The 21,926-nt window shown below is 40.7% G+C and overlaps 1 protein-coding gene across 4 annotated transcripts in view; it reads right to left on the reverse strand.

The window, feature by feature from the left end:
* Nucleotides 1–21,926, reverse strand: part of ALDH7A1 (aldehyde dehydrogenase 7 family member A1) — a 36,629-nt gene that overhangs the window by 6,341 nt on the left and 8,362 nt on the right. For 3 of the 4 annotated variants that reach the window (XR_002174159.3, XR_012330842.1, XM_019924323.3), the window contains exons 4-14: nucleotides 21,576–21,656; nucleotides 21,126–21,249; nucleotides 18,332–18,464; nucleotides 16,585–16,629; nucleotides 12,957–13,034; nucleotides 10,661–10,758; nucleotides 8,188–8,229; nucleotides 6,155–6,249; nucleotides 4,102–4,186; nucleotides 2,864–2,970; nucleotides 389–505 (exon numbers count right to left, since the gene is read on the reverse strand). Coding sequence is in view for 2 of the 4 variants with exons in the window: in XM_019924323.3 (XP_019779882.1) it covers nucleotides 389–505; nucleotides 2,864–2,970; nucleotides 4,102–4,186; nucleotides 6,155–6,249; nucleotides 8,188–8,229; nucleotides 10,661–10,758; nucleotides 12,957–13,034; nucleotides 16,585–16,629; nucleotides 18,332–18,464; nucleotides 21,126–21,249; nucleotides 21,576–21,656 (1,005 nt within the window). In the remaining 2 variants the exon portion in view is untranslated. Of the gene's footprint in view, nucleotides 1–313; nucleotides 506–2,863; nucleotides 2,971–4,101; nucleotides 4,187–6,154; nucleotides 6,250–8,187; nucleotides 8,230–10,660; nucleotides 10,759–12,956; nucleotides 13,035–16,584; nucleotides 16,630–18,331; nucleotides 18,465–21,125; nucleotides 21,250–21,575; nucleotides 21,657–21,926 lie in introns of all 4 variants that reach the window. The other variant, XM_073802461.1, reaches the window with a different exon arrangement.

Genomic DNA, 21,926 nt, shown 5'->3' on the forward strand with positions numbered 1-21,926 from the left:
TGTCTACAAATTGCCCTTGTATCTTCTCATTTTGTCCACTGATACTTAGCACTCAGACTATCAAACTACCTCGTCCCTTTGGTGCAGAAGCTGACTTCATAGTCTATCAACACAGCTGATACAGGTGATGAGGGCAATGTTCTCCATAAATTTCAATGTTGGCCCTCTACTTGTCTTAATTCCCCTGGCAGCTAGCTTCTGCTCTATTGTTGAAAGTGTTCGTCTCATCATAGTTTGTCCTTAACCTTCAAATCTTTACTAATCGGAGTGACTTTCTAAAACCTCCCTAAAGGCCGACTGAAATTTAATATACCTTTATTTTCTCCTAGTCTTCTCACTTGTTTCAATGTTGAACTAGAGAAAAGAGAGAAGGAATCCAGTTTTTTACCTTGAATTTAAAGACATAAAGAATTGGGGCAAAAGTCTCTGTGTGTACAATGGACGCGTTGTGGTCAAGGCCTGTCACAATTGTCGGTTCTACATAATTTCCAGGGCGATCCATAACCTGCAGTAGAGAAAGGAAATAAAAACAAGAGCATTTTGTTTTCTGGTTCCTGAAGTCAGAGGATACAATCTTTGTTTATAATTTTGAGAAAAAAAAAATAAACACCATTTATAAGTGAATTATTTCTCCAAAATAACCTCCCATCGTGAATGAAATTTTTCTCTGCCCCTTATTGGTTCTAACTTAGTTGGTTAGAAAAAAAATAGAATAAAGGAGTCAAGGATAGAGAGCTGTGCCGTGCATCATGACCAAGTTACAGGGAAAAAACGCTGGTGGTTATTTTTAACTTCACATAATTTTAAAAGAGGTAATCTATACCTGTTCTGTTACAAACTGTATTGTGCCCATACCCACACCCCCAAATTCTTATGTTGAAGCCTTAAACCCACCCCACTCCCATTACAACTAAATTTGGAGACAGAACCTTTAAGGAGGTAAAGTTAAATGAGGTCATGTGGGTGAGGCCCTAATCAGATAGAAATAATTCCTCATAAGAAGAGGAAGAGACACCAGGGACCTCCTCTCTCCAGGCAGGGAGGAAAGGCCATGTGAGGACATGGAGAGAAGGTGGCCGTCTGCAGGCCAGGGACAGAGGCCTCACCAGGAAGGATCAACCCGGCCAGCACCGTGATTTGGGACTCAGCTTCCAAAACTGTGAGACAAATTTGTTGTTTAAGCCACCCAGTCTGTGATATTTTGCTATGGCAGCCCTAGCAAACTAACATATTAATACAGAAATCAAAAGCTCTAAAAGGGTATACTATAGACACTCTCCTAACTAACCTCCACATAACCAAATTACTAGTTCATCTCCACTTAACTTCTATAAAATATTCTGATGCCTGCAGCAAGCTGCTTGGCTGGCGGTCAGCTCTCCAGGGTGACTGTGTAATTCTGCTCTCACCCTCTGAGCTGTACGCTTACCAAGAGTCATCTGTATTTATTCCCAACCCTGTATGTGGCAGCTGTATTTGTTATTACAATACCATATTGCATTATGTAACTTAAGTAAATATTACACAAAGGGGAAAAAAGAGCTACTTCTAAAGATTAAGTTAAAATGCTTAAAAAAACTCAAGGTAAGTAACAAAAAGTACAAATACACATACACATCTCTATCCAATGAGATGTGGGTATGTCAACGTTGAGAGACTAGGGAGAAGGATTCTGCTTCTCAGAGAGCTTTGCCAAGACACTCAGTTTTCAGTGGTTTTTAAAGAAGTGAAAATAAATTGTAGATAATAAATTACATGTATAGCTTATTCAAGGATGAAGACAAATTCCTATCATACACGAAGAAAACGCCTTGAATCTACATCTCAAGAATCAAACAAATATGGTGTGAAATGAAAATTCATATTTTATGGGAAGGCAAGAAAAATTTAAACATCAAAAACTTTCTCTGCCCTATGGCCTCCTCTCTCCCCTCAACTGTGCACTGTGTATCTGTATCATGCATCAACCAAACCTCCCCATTGGCAGAAATACCTGCTCAACCATAAACAGCAACATTCTCCTAGCACCACCAAGACAACTCCTTAAAAGATAACATTCCTTATATTGTAAGGGGCCATGATGACGCTTAGATGCTTAGATCTAGATTGTGTAAACTGTCAAAGATACGTCATTCAATGTACAGCCCTCTGTCTAAAAAACCTATATAACTGCCTTGACTTCTAACAGGTAGAACGGTTCTCGGAGCTTTCTGAGGTGCTGTTCCCAGGTTATAATCCTCGATTTGGCTCAAATAAAAATTTCCATTTCTTTCTTAAATCAACTAATTTTTCATCGACAATAGTAATATGTGTTAAAAATGCTTTTGGTATGTTTTTTTTTTTTTGATTCTCTGCCTTAAATGACTTAATAATCACTACTAAATGTGGATTTTTTTTTTTTTTTTTTGCAGTACGCGGGCCTCTCACCGCTGCGGCCTCTCCCATCGCGGAGCACAGGCTCAGCGGCCATGGCCCATGGCGTGGGATCCTCCTGGACCGGGGCACGAACCCATGTCCCATGCATCGGCAGGCAGACCCTCAACCACTGCACCACCAGGGAAGCCCTAAATGTGGATTTTAAATTGCACTAAATACAGTCTTCCATACCATGAAAAAGAGGTCTCCCTTCCATACAAATTCCCAGGGACTCAATTCATAGGCAACCCTGGCTCTGAGTTGTGTCTTTCCAGAAATTTTCCATTCATGTTACATTGTCATTCTTTAAAATATGTATTTCCCCGTTATAAAAGGGATGGAGAAAAGAAAAGTGGCAGTCAGGCACCCTTCATCAATTTACCCAGAGCCCTGCTTGTGCGAAAGGAAAAGAAAGAACCTGTCACTCCTGATCTCAAGTAGTCATTACCTTGCCACCATAGACCACGGTGCCACCTTCTTTCTTTGCTTCCTCCACTGCTCCAAGAAACATGCTCACTGCCTGTTTGGTGTGGAGTGGCCCATAGAGAACATTAGCTGGAAAGAAAAAGGAATGCTCTTCATTTCACCCTAACTGGCATCATTTTATAATTAAACAGCTTTCCCAATGAACAGACCAATCCCTTCATATATCCCCTCAGTTGAGAGCAGGAGTCAGCAACCTTTCTCTGCAAAGAGCCAGACAGTAACTATTTAATACTTTGCATGTCATGTGGTCTCTGCCACGACTACTCAATTCCGCCAATGTAGTGCAAAAGCAGCCACAGAAGATATGCACAAAAGAAGGTATGGCTGGGTCCTCATAAGCTTTCTATACAGAAGCACGGAGGGCCAAATCTAGGGAAAGAGCTATCAATTCATCAGAGTCCTGCAGTAAAAATATAGGCTCTGCTTATTACAGGGTGATCATTCTCTAAGAACTTCACAGAACCAGCAGTCGGTGAACAATTTAAGGGGAAGAGGCTGATGCTCCCTCTGTATGGCTGTCAGAAACCAGAGCATTAAAGGTGACCGTGAGACAGAGTAAGAAGGAAGATATAGGTAGGCCTCAGTGAGGAGGTGGGAAGGACTGGGCAAAGAGCAGTTCCAGCAGGGCAGAGCCTGGAATGTCCAGAGCACTGAAAGAAGGTTGGAGAAGCTGGAGCTCCGGGAGCAACGGGGCAAATGGCGCACAGCGGGTCCAGAAGGGGACGCAGCCGGGGTCAGATCACAAAAGACTGTGAGCTTGCAAAAAGGGTCTCAAAAGGCATCCAAGTTTTAGTCAAACAGTGATGAGTGTTTTTAGCAAGAGAGTGAATTATTTAATTACATGTTTAAAAATTACTTTGGTTATGGTGGAAGACAGAAGTGGAAGCAGAAAAGTCAGGCAGGTGACTCTTGCAACCTTGCATGAGGGAGGATGGTGGTATCTGGGAGGAGGGAAGTGAAGAGGGAAAAGCTTCTCCAACTCATCCCATCTCAATACCATCTCCCAAGCTCACCCACCGGCCCACGTCAAGCACTGAGATCCTAAACTAGGAGCAGACGTGTCACCCCAAATGCAAAATACACTGCTTTGTATTCCCTCGGGCCTCTCAGGAAAGGGAAAAAAATAAAAGTAGAAAATCAGAAACTCTTATAACACCATCTGTCAAAAAGGAACATCTTTGGAATCAACCAGATACTCACAGTCCCATGGGTTCCCAACACGGATCTGTGCATAGGCCTTTTTAAGTCTATTAACAACTTCATCATGAATGCTTTCATGTAAAAACTAAAAGAAAAAAGAAACATTCAAGGGATTAGTACATATAAATGAACTATTAAATAGCACAAATAAATGTACGAAATTGTTAAAAATGCACAAATTCTTTTTCCCCCCCAGCTTTTTTTTTTGGCCGTGGTACACAGCTTGTAGGTCTTAGTTCCCCAACCAGGAATTGAACCTGCACCCTCAGCAGTGAAAGCGCGGAGTCCTAACTACTGGACAAGCAGGGAATTCCCTCAATTTTTCTTAACAGTACTGATTTATACAGTTGACCCCTGAACAACATGGGTTTGAACTACACGGGTCCACCTGTATAAAAATATTTTTTGACAGTAAATGTTACAGGACTACATGGGTCCCAATTGGTTGGATCTGCAGATTTGGAAGAACCATGGATACAGAGGGCCAACGATAAATCACAGAGAGGTCCATAGTACTGGAATGGATTTTCCTGTACAGCACTACAGTCCCTACAAAAATTGATTTGGGTTATGACTAACAGGATCCTCCAATATTTGACACTAAATATAAAGCCTGGCTATGTATATTTGCTCCAGAACACAAAGGAAAAATAAAGGTTGACCAAATAAAGAAATGCTTGACTTTAATGTCATTTCATAGTTTACCATGTAATTAAGATTATAATCTTTTGGAGTACCCCTGTTTCCTTCTTAGCCTTAAGGTAATAAATGTTTAAAGTGAACAAATTCAATAAATTGTAAATACTTTACAAACATCGTAGCTTAGATATTCTATCGTAGTAGGCAGACAAGGTACTTTATTAACTGGTATAAGATGATGCCTTTAGAAAGTGTAGGCTCTGGGTTTCTGCCGGTGAAATCCGCAGAGCAACATTTAAATAAACAAATAAATAGAAAAAAGAAAAAAGTGCAGTAAGAGAACGTTAGAACTATCCCTGTAAAACAAGCAAGTTCATACCGCAATTCATACCACGTCAACTGAGTAATATAAAAACAAAGGAAAGATACTCATTCATTGTAAAATACAGGAAAAAGTGAATATGAAAAGTTATGGCAAAGGTAAAGGCTTAATTTCCCTATATTTTTTATCTATTCTAATTAATTTAGATTATGTCAACCTTATAAAGAATTTGTTCATACTCATTGTGGGTAAGAGGAAAAACCCAAAGCCAATTCCTCCATAATTCAATTGTAAACTGTTTATTTTTTTTTTTAATTACAGGAGGAAAACTCAACAATAATAATTTAAAAAGGTAATTGTAGCCAAATTTTCTACCTAATCAAAACTGGTTTGGCCCAGTTTTTCAATAGTATGAGTCATGAAAATCAAGGTTGTACCTCATACAAAAACATTTTAAAATCCAGCTCAAATCTAAGTGTGAAGATTAAACTTCCCAAACCCCGAACACTGAAGCGAAACCACTCTCCTCACATGCACTTAATATTAATGTGTCCTATATATATGCATGCAGACTTATACACTTATATAGAGAACACACATATATTTACTTTCCAATAAACTACGTCACATCAAGTCAAATCTAAGACTTGACCTATAAGCCAAAATTTTTTAATTTTTTTAAATATTTTACTACTTAAAATGTTTTTACATGACAGCTAAGACTGTCTACCTTTTAGCAAATAGTTGTGAATTTTTCAAATGTTTATCTTGTTTTATTCTCTAAGTGACAAGGGACTTTGTCCACATTGTTCTAGGTGTAGGACTGAAAGCAGGTCTCATCACCCACGTCCAACTCCAGTCAATGAGGACTGGACCACGTTCAGCTTGGGGAGGTAAGGCAGAGTCCCTCGCTGACCAGCAGCATCTGCCAGGAGCACAGAACAGAGCAGCAGGGCCACGTGCTTGCCAACCACATCCAGGGAATACACGTTTCTAGCAGTGTTTCTACTACACCTCCTTAACAGTACAATGTGTTGAAAAGCAGCACTGGAAGAGGAGGACACTGTCATGTGCCCACGCAGAAACACTCACCAGGCGCCTCGCAGTGGTACACCTCTGGCCGGCTGTCCCCACGGCTGCAAAGAGAGCTGAGGGAACGACTAAGCTGAGGTCCGAATCCTCAAAAGCTTAGGGAAGCAGAAACACATCCATCAGAGTTGTGAGGTAGGCAGACAAGGTACTTTACTAACTGGTATAAGATGATGCCTTTAGAAAGTGCAGTGAGAGAACGCCAGAACTATCCTTGTAAAATAAGCAAGTTCATACCGCAGAGGCAACTTTTCTCCCAAAGAAAATGATATGAGAAGAGAGCAATGAGCTCCCCCTCCTCTGACCTCTTCATCTTTCACCTCTCTGAAGTTTCTGGTGCTGACTGAGCCTTCTCTGCACCTTCATGTGGTCTCTTCTCTGAAAGCACCACTGTCTTTGTCAGTCTTACTTGCCTCCAGTCTCAACCCCCCACCCATTTAGATGGCAGCTTCCCTGGGCCCATAGAGAAGTCAGTGGGATCCTTCTGATTTATTACCGCCATCAAACCAAGCTCTCCAACAACCTCTGCACCCTCATCTGCATCAGTTCATTCCCTAAAATGCCTCTTGTTCTCCCCGCTACAGAAGCTTTTTCAAATGTCTCAAACCCCTCCAGCCCTTTAGTCCTGCTCCAGACGACTTCACCTTTACTTCAAGGAAAATCTCAAAGTGATCACACACAAGGCCCTTTCCTGCTTCCTCTGCATCTCTGAAGAGATCAGTGCAAAATCACTTTCAGACTGCTCTCTACTTTTGTCTATTCCTTCCTGCTCCTCTTCTGCCCTCCGAAGAAAAAACTAGCATAGTCTTTACAAGGTTACCCGTCCATCGATCCATTGTATTACTTATAATTCCTTCCTTTCTATCCCTTCCAGAAACTTACAGTCCCAATTCCCTCTTACATCTTCAATTTTCCCCTGCCCAGTCTAAGAGCATTCTCAGACTAGCATGATGGTTAAGAAGGTGGATTACACAACCAAACAGACCGAAGCTCTTATCCATCACCACCACTTTTTCATCGTGTTATTTTAACTTTTTAAGCCTCAGTTTCCTCATCCATAAAATGGGATAACATTATCTGGGGTACTAACGGACGACAGTAAGGAGTTTTAGGAAGAAAGCTATGCTCTGGGGTCTGATTGCGAGGATACAAATGCTGGCTCTGTCACTTCAGGCACATAATCATTTTAAGCCTCAGGGTGTAACCTTCAAATGAGATTAATAAAGGCATCTGCCTCATGGGATTACTGTGGGGATTAAATGACATATTGCACATGAGAAAACTGAGCACAGTGCCTGACACACACCCACTGATCAATAAACGCTAACTATATTTTCTAATCAACTCTCTCTTTTACAAAATCAGAAGTTCATCCAAAACAAACCCCTCACCATATAATTTTTATATTTCTGGTGTACCCCACAAACACATAAGCACTTAAACACGATGATAATGATGGCAATATACAATTAGCAAGTTTTTAGCATAAAATTCATGATTCTATGAAGTCTCAACCAACTGATGTTCATTATATTATCCAGAAGTTAGGCTGGTAGACTATTTCCTTTTGTGTCAAACCAGTGAAAAAGAGAATTAAATGATCTCCAAGACTATAGGTAAATGATAAAATGCCTTAAGGAAGTGTTCCTTCCCAATGTAAAAGCACTCAGTACCCCACTGAAGACGAACTAATGTTTTTGGAAACAGCAGGTCACATAGAGTTACTTACTTATTTATTCTAGAGAAACATGTGGCCAGTTTTCAAAAAACAGAAGGAAAACAAGAAACAATGACACATTAGAAACTCTCATACACAGATTCTAAGCCCCAGGTAACATTTTCCAAACATGAACGCCTTTCCCTCCTAGTTATCTCTGCCTGCAAACCATGTGTCCTGTCTCACAAGGAAAGTTCCTAAGCATGGGACACACAACATAAAAGGGATGAGTTCTTACACAAGTTCTGTACATACAGGATGGCTACTGAAGATATTCTAAACAGAAATCACACAAACAAAGAAGAAAAGGCAGCCTTACCTATAATTGCATTGTTTCCTCCAAGTTCTAATAAACTTCTCCCTTTAACATATATAAACACAAATTAATTCCTATTTCATTGTTTAATGCACACAGCTACACGGCCTCAAATCATAGCCTATCCCAATTGTTTTAATTTATTTTCTGATTTAAAACAGCATGACAAAAAAAAAAAAAAAAACAGCATGACAATAAATAAACTGTAACTCTTAAAAAATTTTCAAGGGAAAAAAAAAGCATGAGCATCGCATCAATGTCTAGATTCCTGATTTTAATAATTGTATCATGGTTATATGATCGAATGTCCTTGTTCTTAGGAAGTACACAAAACACATTTAGTGGTAAAGGAATACAATGTCTTCAATTTTCTCAAAAGGTTCAAAAATATGCTCTCACAATGTGTGTGTGTGTGTGTGTGTGTGTGTGTGTGTTGGTAGAGAGAAAGTGATTTTAAAAATGGTACAATTGGTAAAACTCATTAAAGGGAATATGGGAATTCCTTGAGTTAGTCTTGGAATTTCTCTAAGTTTAAAATTATATCCCCCAAAACTCCAGTTAGTATAAAATGGTGCAGTCACTTTGGAAAATTGTATGACAATTTCCCAATACAGTATAACCATAAGATCTGACAATTCCATCTGTACCTTCCATATCCTTCCAATTCTCTATGTGCTCCCTAACCATGTTCAAAACCACCAACCCCCTCCAGGAAAAGCACCTACAACTTAAGACAGGCAGATGCATCATTTAAAAATTGTAATCCTACTAATGGTACTACTTATAAGAGAACTACAAACTACCGCTTTGAGTTAAAAGGAGGCATAGGGAGGAGGACAGTATCTTCTAGTGGGAGAAGCAGGATTAACGATCTTAAGCACCACTGCACATACTTACTGGACATTTGTTTATCTTTGAAGAAATCATCTAATCAAATGCTTGCCCATTTTTTAATTGGGTTGTCTTTTATATTACTGAATTGTAAGAATTCTTTATATATTCTAGACATAAATCCCTTATCAGATAAAGGATTTCTAAATATTTTCTCCCATTCTATAGGTTGTTCTTTTCACTTTTTTTTTTTTTTTTTGGGGGGGGTACGCGGGCCTCTCACCGCTGCGGCCCCTCCCGCCGCGGAGCACAGGCTCCCGACGCGCAGGCCCAGCGGCCATGGCTCATGGGCCCAGCCGCTCTGTGGCATGTGGGATCCTCCCAGACCGGGGCACGAACCTGCGTCCCCTGCATCGGCAGGCGGACTGTCAACCACTGCGCCACCAGGGAAGCCCTCTTTTCACTTTTTTGATGGTGTGCCCTTTTTAAGTTTTTTTTTTTTTTTTTAATGTGGACCATTTTTAAAGTCTTTATTGAATTTGTTACAATATTGCTTCTGTTTTATGTTTTGGTTTTTTGGCTGCGACGCATGTGGGATCTCAGCTCCCCGACCAGGGATCAAACCCGTGCCCCCTGCATTGGAAGGCGAAGTCTCAACCGCTGGACCGCCAGTGAAGTCCTGATCTTTTGAAACAGCTCGTCATTTCTACAAAGAAGCCAAGTGACATTTTGAAAGGGATTGCATTCAATCTGCAAATCACTTGGACAGTACTGATCTTGGGCAGTAATAATATTAAATTGTTTCCAAACAGTGAAAATGGGAGGTATTTACATTTATTTAGGTCTTTTAAAGTTTCTTGCAATGATGCTTTGTGGTACTCTGTGTGAAAGACTTATACTTCTTTTGTTAAATTTACTCCTAAGAATTTTATTCTTTCTGATGCTACTGTAAATGAAAGTTTTATGAATTTCATTTTCAGATTGCTCTTTGTTAATGTATAGAAATACAATTGATTTTTGTATCCTGCAACCTTGCCAACCATGTTTATTAGCTCTAATAGTTTGTAAACTTCCTTTATAAAAGCAATGCCCATATAGCAAAATAGCTGACAGATTAACTATTCGAATCTCACCTTATGCTAGGGTTAGTCTAAATCAGCAAAATAGGCAAAAATTGACCATAAATATTATCCTAGAAAACCTCTTTAATGAGCCATAAAGTAGAGATACAAAGCTATGTCTTACAGCCCTTTTCAGTCATATATGCATGAAACAGAAATGAGAGAAAAACAGATGTAAGTCTTCTACACAACATTCATTCTAGGTCCTGTACTCTCACTGGTCCTGTTTAAATGTCAGTTTTCTTTTTTATTTGCCAAACCAGTCTGATAGAAATTGATAAGTACATTTGATATGATTCTACTATGGTCATTTAGGGAGGGAATGACATCCTTTTCCAAATTATGCTATTAAATCTGCTATCTCCCTAATATTAAGCCACTATTAACTGTACCCTTCCTTTCACTTGGACATTCAAATAAACACAGCTGGTGCCTCCATGGAAAGAGACAAGGAAAAAAACCCAACCTTTATTTCATATCCATACCTGAGGGAATTAAAAGCTCGATATAAAGCCAACACTTACCAAACCTCTCCTGCACCATAAGAGCCACTTGTTTTCCCACCCGAGTGCTCCCAGTGAAGGACAGCAGGTTCATTCGCTCATCTTTGGCCATGGCTGTGCTGCAAGGGGAAGAGACACGGTCACCCAAGCAGAGAAACCCAGCAATGGTGGCACTCGACGGTGCCAAGCCAGAAAATTCTGAAACCCCTGTCATGGAAAGACGTCAGTGAAAGACACAAGGACCGAAGCAGAAACTAACACACCATTGTAAGGCAATTATACTCCAATAAAGATGTTAAAAAAAAAAAAAAAGACACAAGGATCTATCCCAAGGGAGCAAGGGAAGGTCTTCATGAAAATGATTTTCACAAGGAGAACCATACAGCAGAACAGACTAACCCGTTCTGGGAGCTCTCCGTAAACAGAAATCACCACAAGGATGTTGTTAAGGAAGATATTCCTTCTTGTACTGATGGGTGACTGGACAATACAACCGTAGCAGTTCCTTGACGAGCACCCCAGTTATTTTGCAGTCTCTTAAAACTGATTCCTTTAAGAACTAAAAGTTTAGGGACTTCCCCGGTGGTCCAGTAGTAAAGAAGCCGCCTTCCAATGCAGGGGATGTATGTGGGTTCAATCCTTGGTTGGGGAACTAAGATCCCACATGCCGCGGGGCAACTAAGCCCACGTGCCACAACTACTAAGCTCGTGTGCCTCAACGAGAAAGCCCATGTGCCACAACTACAGAGCCCACACGCTGCAACTAGAGAGAGAACACTGCACGCCACAACTAGAGAGAATCCATGTGCCGCGATGAACAGCCTGCATGCCGTGACGAAGACCCAATGCGGCCAAAGATAAAAAATAAATTTTTAAAAAATATGCAAAAAAAGAAGACAATTTTAAAGACTGTAGGGAAATATCCTAAGTATCCTTCTTGGAAGCTGACTCAGAAAGGCTGTGCTATTTCCAGTTTCTAAGGAATGCAGACCAGACACTACTGATCTGAACCTTCTTGCTCATAGTGCAGGGTTTCAAAGGGCTTGGTGTGGGCCAAGCAAGGCAGCCACAGCATCAGACCAATGCAGGGCTGGAACTGTGTGATCAGACAGTGCATGTGGGCTTCCCAGGTCAGCCCAGCACATGTGAGCACTGACACTCAAGGGGGTTGCTGTGTAAAGCCCTTCTGCACACATTGTTGTTATTATCTGAGCTATTCCAAGGCCAACGTGAAGGACTGCATGCCCAAAGTACAAGAAAAGAGCGGGTCAAAGGATAGACTATTTGTTTTAAATGACAATTTAGATAACACTTCACTATGCACTCTTTATGTGGGAGTTGTATTTTCTAAATAAAATTTTCTCACTTACCTAAAAAAAAGGAGTCATGTATTACAACTTTTTGAGACTGCCCATGAAGTACAATAGTGTGGTCAAAGTGCTAGAGGGGGACTAACACGTTCATCACACCTGTAAGGGTTCTAAGACCTGACTCCTATGAAACGCCATCTAATCAAAGTCAAGGCTACTAGAACCAGCTTCACCATGGTTCAGAGACAGTACAGTCCGTTCCAGCTGAAAAGATGCTGTAACATTCTGCCAAGTGAAAGCAGCCGGATATAAAGGCCACATGATTCCATTTACCTGAAGCACCCCGAAGAGGCAAACCAACAGGCGTGAAGTCGATGAGGGGCTGCCAGGGGAAGGGGAGGGGGAAATGACTGCTAATGGGTACCAGGTCCCTTTGGGGGTAACAAAAATGTCTGGAATGAGGTAATAGGGATGGTTGCACAACACTGTGACTTACTATTCTAAAAACCACTGAATTGTACATTTTTAAGGAGAGAACTTTATGGTATGTGAATTACATGATGATTTTTAAAAAACAATAAATTAGAAGCTGTGTCTCCAGGGTTCCCTTTTTTGGTCAGCTGAAGAACCCAGAGAAGAGGCTAGGTCCTTGGTGGGGAGTGAGAAACCAGAGCACAATTCCACAACTTTGCTTTGTAAGTGAGCACGTTGATAAATCAAGCGTTAGGAAGCCATGGGCTGCACAGTGGTACGGCAGGGTGTTATTTTAGGATATAAACACCTTACAGTAGTAGCTCTGGGCAATGAAAAAGACAGTTCTCACTCATCCTCCAACAGACGCTACACAGTAATGAAGTAAAGCCCAATGAGATCCGTAACAATAATGATTCCAAAAAACCACTCACCTCCTGAGCTATACCGAGTTTCGAAATTCTAGTAAAGATGATTCTAGTTGATCAACCCAAGCCCTTCAGCAGAAAGACACTCCGGGCCTACTATTGACCTACCCAATATCCGCTCCACCACAAGTCAAGGAACAAATCGCACCAGGCAGCTTGTTGTCCTCCAGAACCTTGGCTATTATCCTAGGGGAAAAAAGCAATTACTAAGGAAGGGAGTGATTTAATTTCTTACCATTTTTTGAAAAATGACAATAAATTCCAACTACGTGACTACTTTCTTTTTTCAACTTTCTCTCCCATCCCTCAAATATCTAGGCCTAGATTTCTCCTCACATACTACAAATGAGGTTTTCAAACACTTAAAAAGCAGGACTCTTGGGCTTCCCTGGTGGCGCAGTGGTTGGGAGTCCGCCTGCCGATGCATGGGACACGGGTTCGTGCCCCAGTCCGGGAAGATCCCACATGCCGCGGAGCGGCTGGGCCCGTGAGCCATGGTCGCTGAGCCTGCGCATCCGGAGCCTGTGCTCCGCAACGGGAGAGGCCACAACAGTGAGAGGCCCGCGTACCCAAAAAAAAAAAAAAAAAAAAAGAAGACATGCGAAATAAACAAAACACCTAAAGCACTGGTCAGGAAGTTCAAGTGATCACTGTTCTCAAGTATTTTCTGCTAAACTATGAAGACATATCTGGTTCAAGATGGTAGCCTGATTGCAGGGCTTGTTTTGGCTTCTCACCACAAATCCACTAAAATGATGTTAAAGAAATAAAAAGGGAAATATGGAATAAAACCCACAAAGATGAAGAAAATGAAAGATAGCTCCCATTAGCAAATGAGAGGTTTTGACGCATCTCTCCCAAGCAGAGCCAGCCAAATAAGTGGTAAAGGGTGAAAAGGGAAAGAGGTTCGCCAAATCTAGACAGTATGCTGAGAAGACAGAGCAGAAGGCACTGGACCTGCCTGCAGAACCCCAGAGAAGTTCAGGACTAGTTTCCACTGGCTTCGCGCCAACCTCTTAGTCAGGAAATTGTGCCCTCCAGGCTAAAGTAAGGTGGACAAGCACAGCTTTTTCTCAATTAGTCTGCTTACAACTTAGGCTGTTAGAGTCAAAATGAGAAACACAGTTCAATGCTACTTAAATCTGATTTTAAGTTGTAAAAAATGGCTCCAGTAATTCTGATTTCTCTGGAACAGGGTTCTTTCATTGATTTTGAGCTTCCTGAGGAGGATGGGCCTAAATAGAGCAAAAGTTCTTTCGATCAATCATCCCAAGCTACTGGCTACTTCCTAATTTGCTTAACTTAAATTTCAAAAGGATCCAAATTCTGTACCCACTTCCATAAAAAAGATACCATTGTCATACCTAAGTAAATTCTCCAATTGTCCCCAAAAATGTCCTTTACAGCAGTTTTCTTTCCTCCACCCAATCAAGGACCACATACTGCAGTTGTCATGTCTGAGAGCAGGTGTCAGGCTGTACAATTCTCTCCAGGGACTCAGGGTGTATCTACTATCTGTATAAGTAGCTGACTGCTCCTGAAGGGCAGGTATTTTGCTTTGGCCTGTGGGTAAAGGTTAACCAAAACCTCTTCCCCTAATGCATGAGAATCTGACCTTGGGTTAACTCTTTAGTTTTGCTCCTCAAGTTACCTGATAAATGCCAGAGTATCAACAATGCTACCTAGACAGTATGGCTCATGGTAAAGATGACCCCTGACTGGTCAACTCAATCTAAACTGGAATAACGACCTGAGAACTACAACTGGAAACCTCATGCTTTTGCCCTTCTCTGAGCGCAGTGACTCCTATAACTGTATGTCCCTGGTGGGTGGTTGAAAGCCACGTGGATAGAATTGTTACAAGACATTTTAGCTCCTGTGGGGCATTAGGCTTTTAAGCCAGGGCAACCTCCACACCTGTCCAGTATAGATCTCATCTCCTTTGCCCTGAATAAACTGCTACAAAGACACTGAATCAAGAGGAATACCTGATGCTATCCTCCTAGCAAACTATGTTCCTGTCCTATATCCTTCTGAACATATAGAGGTACAATATGTGGTCATTTTATGAGTCTGAATATTAGCTGAATTTTAAAAAATTCCCAGTGGACGTTGCAGCTCCCTTGGTTAATTCCAGCACAATTTAGCATCATTTTACTTATTGTCTTACATTACAAAATCAGATAATATTCTCAATTACCTAAAAAAAATCATCCATGTTCCTATGAACACCTCAAACCCTTCAAAGGTTTAATAAAGCAAATATTTAAAAGCACAAGGCAAAAATAACTTAGAACGAATATCAAAATTAATAATAATTTAACCAGCTACTAATAACAATTGGCAAGTCAGTTCACTATGTCTACATTAATTTTTTTTTTTTGAGGATATTTTTTTTTTTTTTTTTTTTTGCGGTACGCGGGCCTCTCACTGTTGTGGCCTCTCCCATTGCGGAGCACAGGCTCTGGACGTGCAGGCTCAGCGGCCATGGCTCACGGGCCCAGCCGCTCCGCGGCATGTGGGATCTTCCTGGACCGGGGCACGAACCCGTGTCCCCTGCACTGGCAGGCGGACTCTCAACCACTGCGCCACCAGGGAAGCCCAAGGATTATTTTTAAAAATTGCCTGGGGAATCTCATCATTTTTATGTGCTTTGTATGTCAGTGTTCTTAATATTTAATTTGAACAACATTGCCTTGAAAGATATTGTTTTCTCAATATCACATATTCCTTTCAAGTAAACACTTAATACACGCTACTCTTTTTTTAGCCGACTTTTCACTTCCTAAGCCAGTGTTCCTAAAATGACCTTCCAACATTAAGGACCCTCTTATGTATAGAATCCATCACAAACTCTCTACCAGCAATTCTTTAAATCAGAGAATGTAGACCACACAAACGATGGAACATCAAGGGCCCACCGTCACCCTACATGGGAAGGCACTCTCTTCTATACATTCTCTAAATTCTGGAATGATAAATTAGTAACACTGATTTTATGACCTAATCAGAGTTGTCATGTTTCCAAATAGGAATAAATAAAACAGTAATTTTTTTAACCGAAAGAAGAATCAGTGGAATAATATAATAACCCTTTCTTTCTGCTTTGCTAACTGTCTATTAAACAAAAGCAGTAAAAGTATCAGGTGAGTAGAAATCAAGACCATTAACATGCTGAATAGTTGTAGCATAAAGCCCCTAAATTGCAAGGCTATTTCCTCTCTACTGGATTTGTTTTTATTTTGCAAGTGACAAAAAAAAAATGTTTTAAGAGTTCAAGTTCAGGCTTCCCTGGTGGCGCAGTGGTTGAGAGTCCGCCTGCCGATGCAGGGGACACGGGTTCGTGCCCCGGTCCGGGAAGATCCCACATGCCGCAGAGCGGCTGGGCCCGTGAGCCATGGACGCTGGGCCTGTGCATCCGGAGCCTGTGCTCCGTAGCGGGAGAGGCCACAACAGTGAGAGGCCCATGTACCGCAAAAAAAAAAAAAGAGTTCAAGTTCAACATTTATATCAGTGTCTGGCATGTTTCCCAAGACTTAAATGTATGGCTCTGAAAAAGCTCTGTAAACGGCCTAACGATACAAAAATGTTATTACAACCAAAGAAGAAAGAGTTTATCCAAACTCCATGCTAAAATAAATATGACACTTTCATGTCATATTAAAAATTCAGTGCCTATCAATCACCCTTTTAAGATTCTTCCATACCCAGAAAGAATACAGTCATACATACTTACTTTGTGACAGCTACACTAATGAGGGAAGTTGTTGGAGCTCCTTTCCTTATAAGGGTAAAAAAAAAAAACAAAAAAAAGGCAGTTTAATTTGGTGGAAATCATAAATACCTTTTATTTTCAAGCAGAAGTCTTTGTGAGAAAAAGTTCTCTCCAATTAAGCAACTAAGCCTAGTAACTAAAAGAGAAATCTATCCTTCAGCTTGGTGCCTCTGGGACCTAAAGAACTATAAAACTTTTATAAATAGAAAAATGGCACCAAGCAATTCTGGACCTGCCTGCTGCACTGATCACAGGAACTGTTACATTAACCTCTGCCAATTAAGGAAACTGAGTAAAACAGAAAATCAATCAACATGAACTTCCATTGGAAGGCTCAGAGGGCTGAGGAAGACTATACAACTAGCCTTTGGTAACATGGTGCCAGATCATTAATCCTCCCAACTATGCCCTTGCTTTCATAGTCTTTGAATACCTTCAACTGAAAACAACACTAAGATCAGTACATATTAGCGGGACAGACAGAAAAGGAGCAAAGACAATTCTCCTGGTTTTCCCATCTAAGTTCCTCCATTGAACAGGAAAGCTAAAAACAAGCAACCGTTTTGTCATCTACAAATACTGACATTGTCCCAGCTAATTTTTACTATCACATATTTTATAGCGATGTAACATTTAATGCATCAATGGGAATATGGCCAAGTGCCTCAGAATCACTTGGGAATTCACCATCAAATTTTATTGAGTTAAAAAAAAGAATCGAATTTTTAAAAGAAGGTTGTGACGTATCACAAGTTATTTTTTTCCCTCCTATTTGTTCACTTAGTTTTCTGTTTGTTAGTATAGTATAATAAAGACTATCTGGTTTTCACTCCCAGTTTTCTGGCATACCCTGTTATCAACACCCCTTGGAATTTCCCGAGTGAGAGAAGTCTTTGTTATGCTAATTAGGTGACTAGTGGGCCCGCCCCCAAGATAGCGTCAGGATGGGTGCTGGTCATTGTTCACCAGAAAGATCAACCATGGGGAGGGGAGGAGGGATGAAGACTAAAGTCCAATCACTTGTACAATGATTTACTCAGTCATGCCAACGTACTAAAACCCCCATAAAAATTCTGGACTCCAAAGCTCAGTGGAGCCTCCTGGTTGGGAAGGTGACGTGTCCTCCCCTCACAGGGAGAGAGCAGGGAAGCTCTGAGTCTAGGACCCTTCTAGACCATGCCCTATATGTATCCTTTAAAATAAAACTGCGATCATTAAATATTGCGCTCTCTTGAGTTTTGTAGGCCATTCTAATGTATTACTGAAACCAATGGTTCACAGGAACCTCCAGATTTGTAGATGGCTGGTCAGAACTACAGATGTCCCGGGGACTGGGAACATCTGCAGCTTGCATCTTAAGTAGGGGCAGTATTGTGGAAGACTGAGCCCTTAAACAGGTGGAGCCTGACACTGAGTACAGATAGTGTCAGAATTGAATTACAGTACACCTGCTTGGGGTGGAAATAACTGGAAGGAACAGGGGACAAGGCTGTGTCAAAAAAAAGGAGGTCAAAAAAAATAAATTTTACCAATGGTAAAATTTGTAATAATTAAAAATCAGCATTTCACAACTACCAGGTGTGACTTAGCTATGTTACTTGAAAGAGTAGTAGAAAACATTTCAATACATTTGCAATACTTTCAGTAGTACTTGAAAATAGCTAATTTTACTATCTAACTACTGGATAAGAAAATGAGCCGTTCTTACCAAAGGCAGGCATTCCCACAGATCATGGCGATGGCGTTGTTCCAGCCATACACCGCCACAGGGAAGTTGAACGCAGTTATGATTCCAACCAGGCCTACAGGATTCCACTGTTCAATGAGCGCATGGCCAGGTCCTGAGGAGAAGGAAAGCATGCAACATGCTTAAGCATGTTAATTTCATGCCTGTCAAGGTAATAAGAACAAAGTCTGCAATCTTTCATTTTCAGAACAAAGGTGCACCACGCCAGGTAGCGACTCCAGATGCCGTGCAGCGGATCACTTTACACAGCTGTGGGATGTTGGTACATTAATGAGCATACAACAAAAGCTGTTATTACTACCACATTATCTTATAAACCATGAGGATATCCATTACGCCTCTGCTCATACGAACTCGGTGTAGATCAGGGCAGTTTCAGTCCCATCTGGGAGACAAGGAAACTTCAGAGAGTAGATGAGACGTGTCCTAGGTGATGTGATTGCCAAGGGCAGGGCATGACCACAACACAGGAGTCATGACTCTCAGGGCCATGTTCTTGATGTTCCGATGAAGCCCTCAGCTAACCTCTCTAAATTCAAAACAAAGTGGCTCATGTACAGGGAAAAAAGTTATAATAATTATAAAAATGCTGAACGAATGAAGTGCACAAATAAAGCTTTACATACATACAGGAAAACTGAAAATACAAATTGAACCATTTGCATTTTATAGACAAACTTTAAAGACACCATAATCCCACAAGGGCCTTATTTTAATCAAAGGCAGCTGGAGCAGTGAAGAAGCAGAGCAAGGAGCATGAAGGTTCACAAAACCTGGTTAAAAGCACTAGGAAGGTCACGCTCCCAGCCATCCACCTTTCTGGCCATGCTCACGCTGCTAGCAAAAACAGGGAACCCACCACTTGCTGCACCTCATTCCCAGGCCCTTCCTTAGTCTAGGAACCCTAATCTCCCTGGAGATGATGTGCTGGTACAGCCTCACAGGGCCTCTTCCTGCAGGGCCTGCCTCCTCTTCTCTGCCCCTCCCGTCTTTATCCTCCCCTCAAGTAGGCCAGGGGAGCTCTTATCACAGCCCTCCGTAGCTTGCCACACTTCGGTGTCTGGATCAGTACTGCAGCTGCCCTCAGGGTAAAGTCCAAACTCCATGAAAAGTCCCTACCCAAGGTTCCCTCTCCACCCATCTCTCTCCTTCACACTGTGCCTCCAGCAGTGCTGAAGTTAACACAGTTACTAATGGCTAAAGGCAATCGCTATTATGTATCTAATTAAAGACAGTAACTGTACATTTGAAAAGAATCCCCTAACTTCCTACAAGCAGGGAATTTGCCCGATATTCTAAGAAAATATAGGAAAATACGATTTTTTTTTTTTTCCCCCAGTACGCAGGCCTCTCACCGTTTTGGCCTCTCCCATTGCGGATCACAGCCTCCGGACACACAGGCTCAGCGGCCGTGGCTCACAGGCCCAGTCACTCCGCCGCATGTGGGACCTTCCCGGACCGGGGCACGATCCCGTGTCCCCTGCATCGGCAGGCGGACTCTCAACCACTACACCACCAGGGAAGCCCAGGAAAACACGATTTTTTAAAAAATTTCTTTTCCTGATTATAAATGTAACACAATTCCCATTGTGGAAACTTTGGAAAATATAGAAAAATATAAAGAAGACAATAACAACCATCAATAATTCTGCCGTGACTACTTTGGCAGACTTCCACCCTGGTACTTTTCCTTGTTCTCATCATTAAGTACAAGGTTGGTCCCCGCAGCACAGTTTAACAACCAAAGACTGAAAATACCCTAAATATCCATCTTTTAGGAACTGGCCATCCTTACAACAAACAGACAATCATAAAAAAAAGATGAAGGAAGTACCTTACTGGAATAATATGAAACAATTTCTAAGACACATTAAGTAGTAAAAAAGTAAAAAAAAAACAAAAAAAACAAAACAAAAAAAAAAAGTAGAGAACAGAACATACAGTTTGCTAACGTTTATGTTCCTAAAAGACATGTATTTGCCTGCACGTGAATAAAAGCTCTAAAAAGATACACAAGAAACCAGAAACATTCGATACTTCCATGGAAATACTATGGAGTATCCCGTGGGGAGGACAAAAACTTTTCATCCTTTACCCTTTTACTCCTTTTTAATTTTGTGATATGAATATATTACCTCTTCAAAAAAAATAAAAATAATTCAAAAATAAGTAAATACAACTTTCCTATAAAATTTGGGGTTGGGGAAAGCAAACTTCATGATTTTTTTAATGCCTGCTAATAGACTACCAAAATTATTTACTCAACTTTTGTCATATGATTTGACATGTAGGCCATTTCTAATGTTTCCTATGAATAGGACAATGAACATCTTCACACATGAACCTCAGTCACATTTCAGATTATTTACTTCAATTAGATTCTGGAAACTGGTATTAAGTATTTAAGGCTCTTTGCATAGATATTTTTCCAAATTGTTCCCCAGACAGACTGGTGATCCACACTGCCAAAAGTCCCCATAAAAGAGTGTCTGTCTCACCCATGGACCTGCCAATTTAAAAAAATTTTTTTTAAAGTTTAAGCATTTTAATCTGATGTCTTCATCTGTTTTAATTTGCCTTTCTTAGTAAAGAGATTAAAGTTATTATCATATCTATGTATTACCTGAAATTCCTTTTTTGCAAACTGTTCACAGCCAGAGAAATTTTTGGAGCTCTCTGTATTAGAGTATGAAACTCTTAAAAATAAATAAAATAAAATAAAAAATCTCTTAGCTGAACTGACTTCATTGCTTACTTTCAGAAGGCAGGATGGGTCCCCCAATCATCCGAGATAAGCCAACAGCATAATCACAAATATCCACGTACTCTTGAACTTCTCCCACACCTTCCACTAAGATCTTCCCCATCTCCAAAGACACCTAAAAATACAAAAGACCAAGCCGTATTTTTCCAAGAGAATTCATACTTTAAAGATTAAATCTATGGTGGGGAAATCAAAACATATTTTGTTTGTTTTGTGATGCTCATAAACTTCATCAAGTGTGTTCTTATTTTTCTGAAGAATTTTAAAACCCAAGAATTGTCTTCACTTTTTCCTGTCCATCTTGTTAATCTTCCCTCTAAAGAAAAGATTTTTGAAATATATAAATTACTCTTCTTAAAAATCACAATCTTATACACAGGAGGACAACATAGCCTTATTCCTCACTCGAAGGATTGTATATTTACTACAAGAATACTTTACCAAGCTTCCTAGTACTTGGATCTTCTCCCGCAAGGCATCACCAATCTGTCTCACTACTTCTCCTCGCTTTGGAGCAGGAATCTAAGAAAACAGTGGAATTTTAGTGTCTGATTCAAAGTGTAATCTTGTGTCTATAACACAGTAAGTATTAGATAAATGTGCAATAAGAGAACAAAGTACAAGCACATCAAAGACAACTGTTTTGATCCCATCAAGACTGTGACATGGCAGGCCCCAAAACCCATACCACAGACCAAAAAAAAATCCAGATGATACGTTCTTGGTGAGGCAAGGACTGTGCTAAGTACATAGAGAAATTCAGATTGAACACAACTTTTGGGGATGGCTCCA

This window comes from Tursiops truncatus, chromosome 3, assembly GCF_011762595.2.
Source record: "Tursiops truncatus isolate mTurTru1 chromosome 3, mTurTru1.mat.Y, whole genome shotgun sequence".
NCBI lineage: Eukaryota > Metazoa > Chordata > Mammalia > Artiodactyla > Delphinidae > Tursiops > Tursiops truncatus.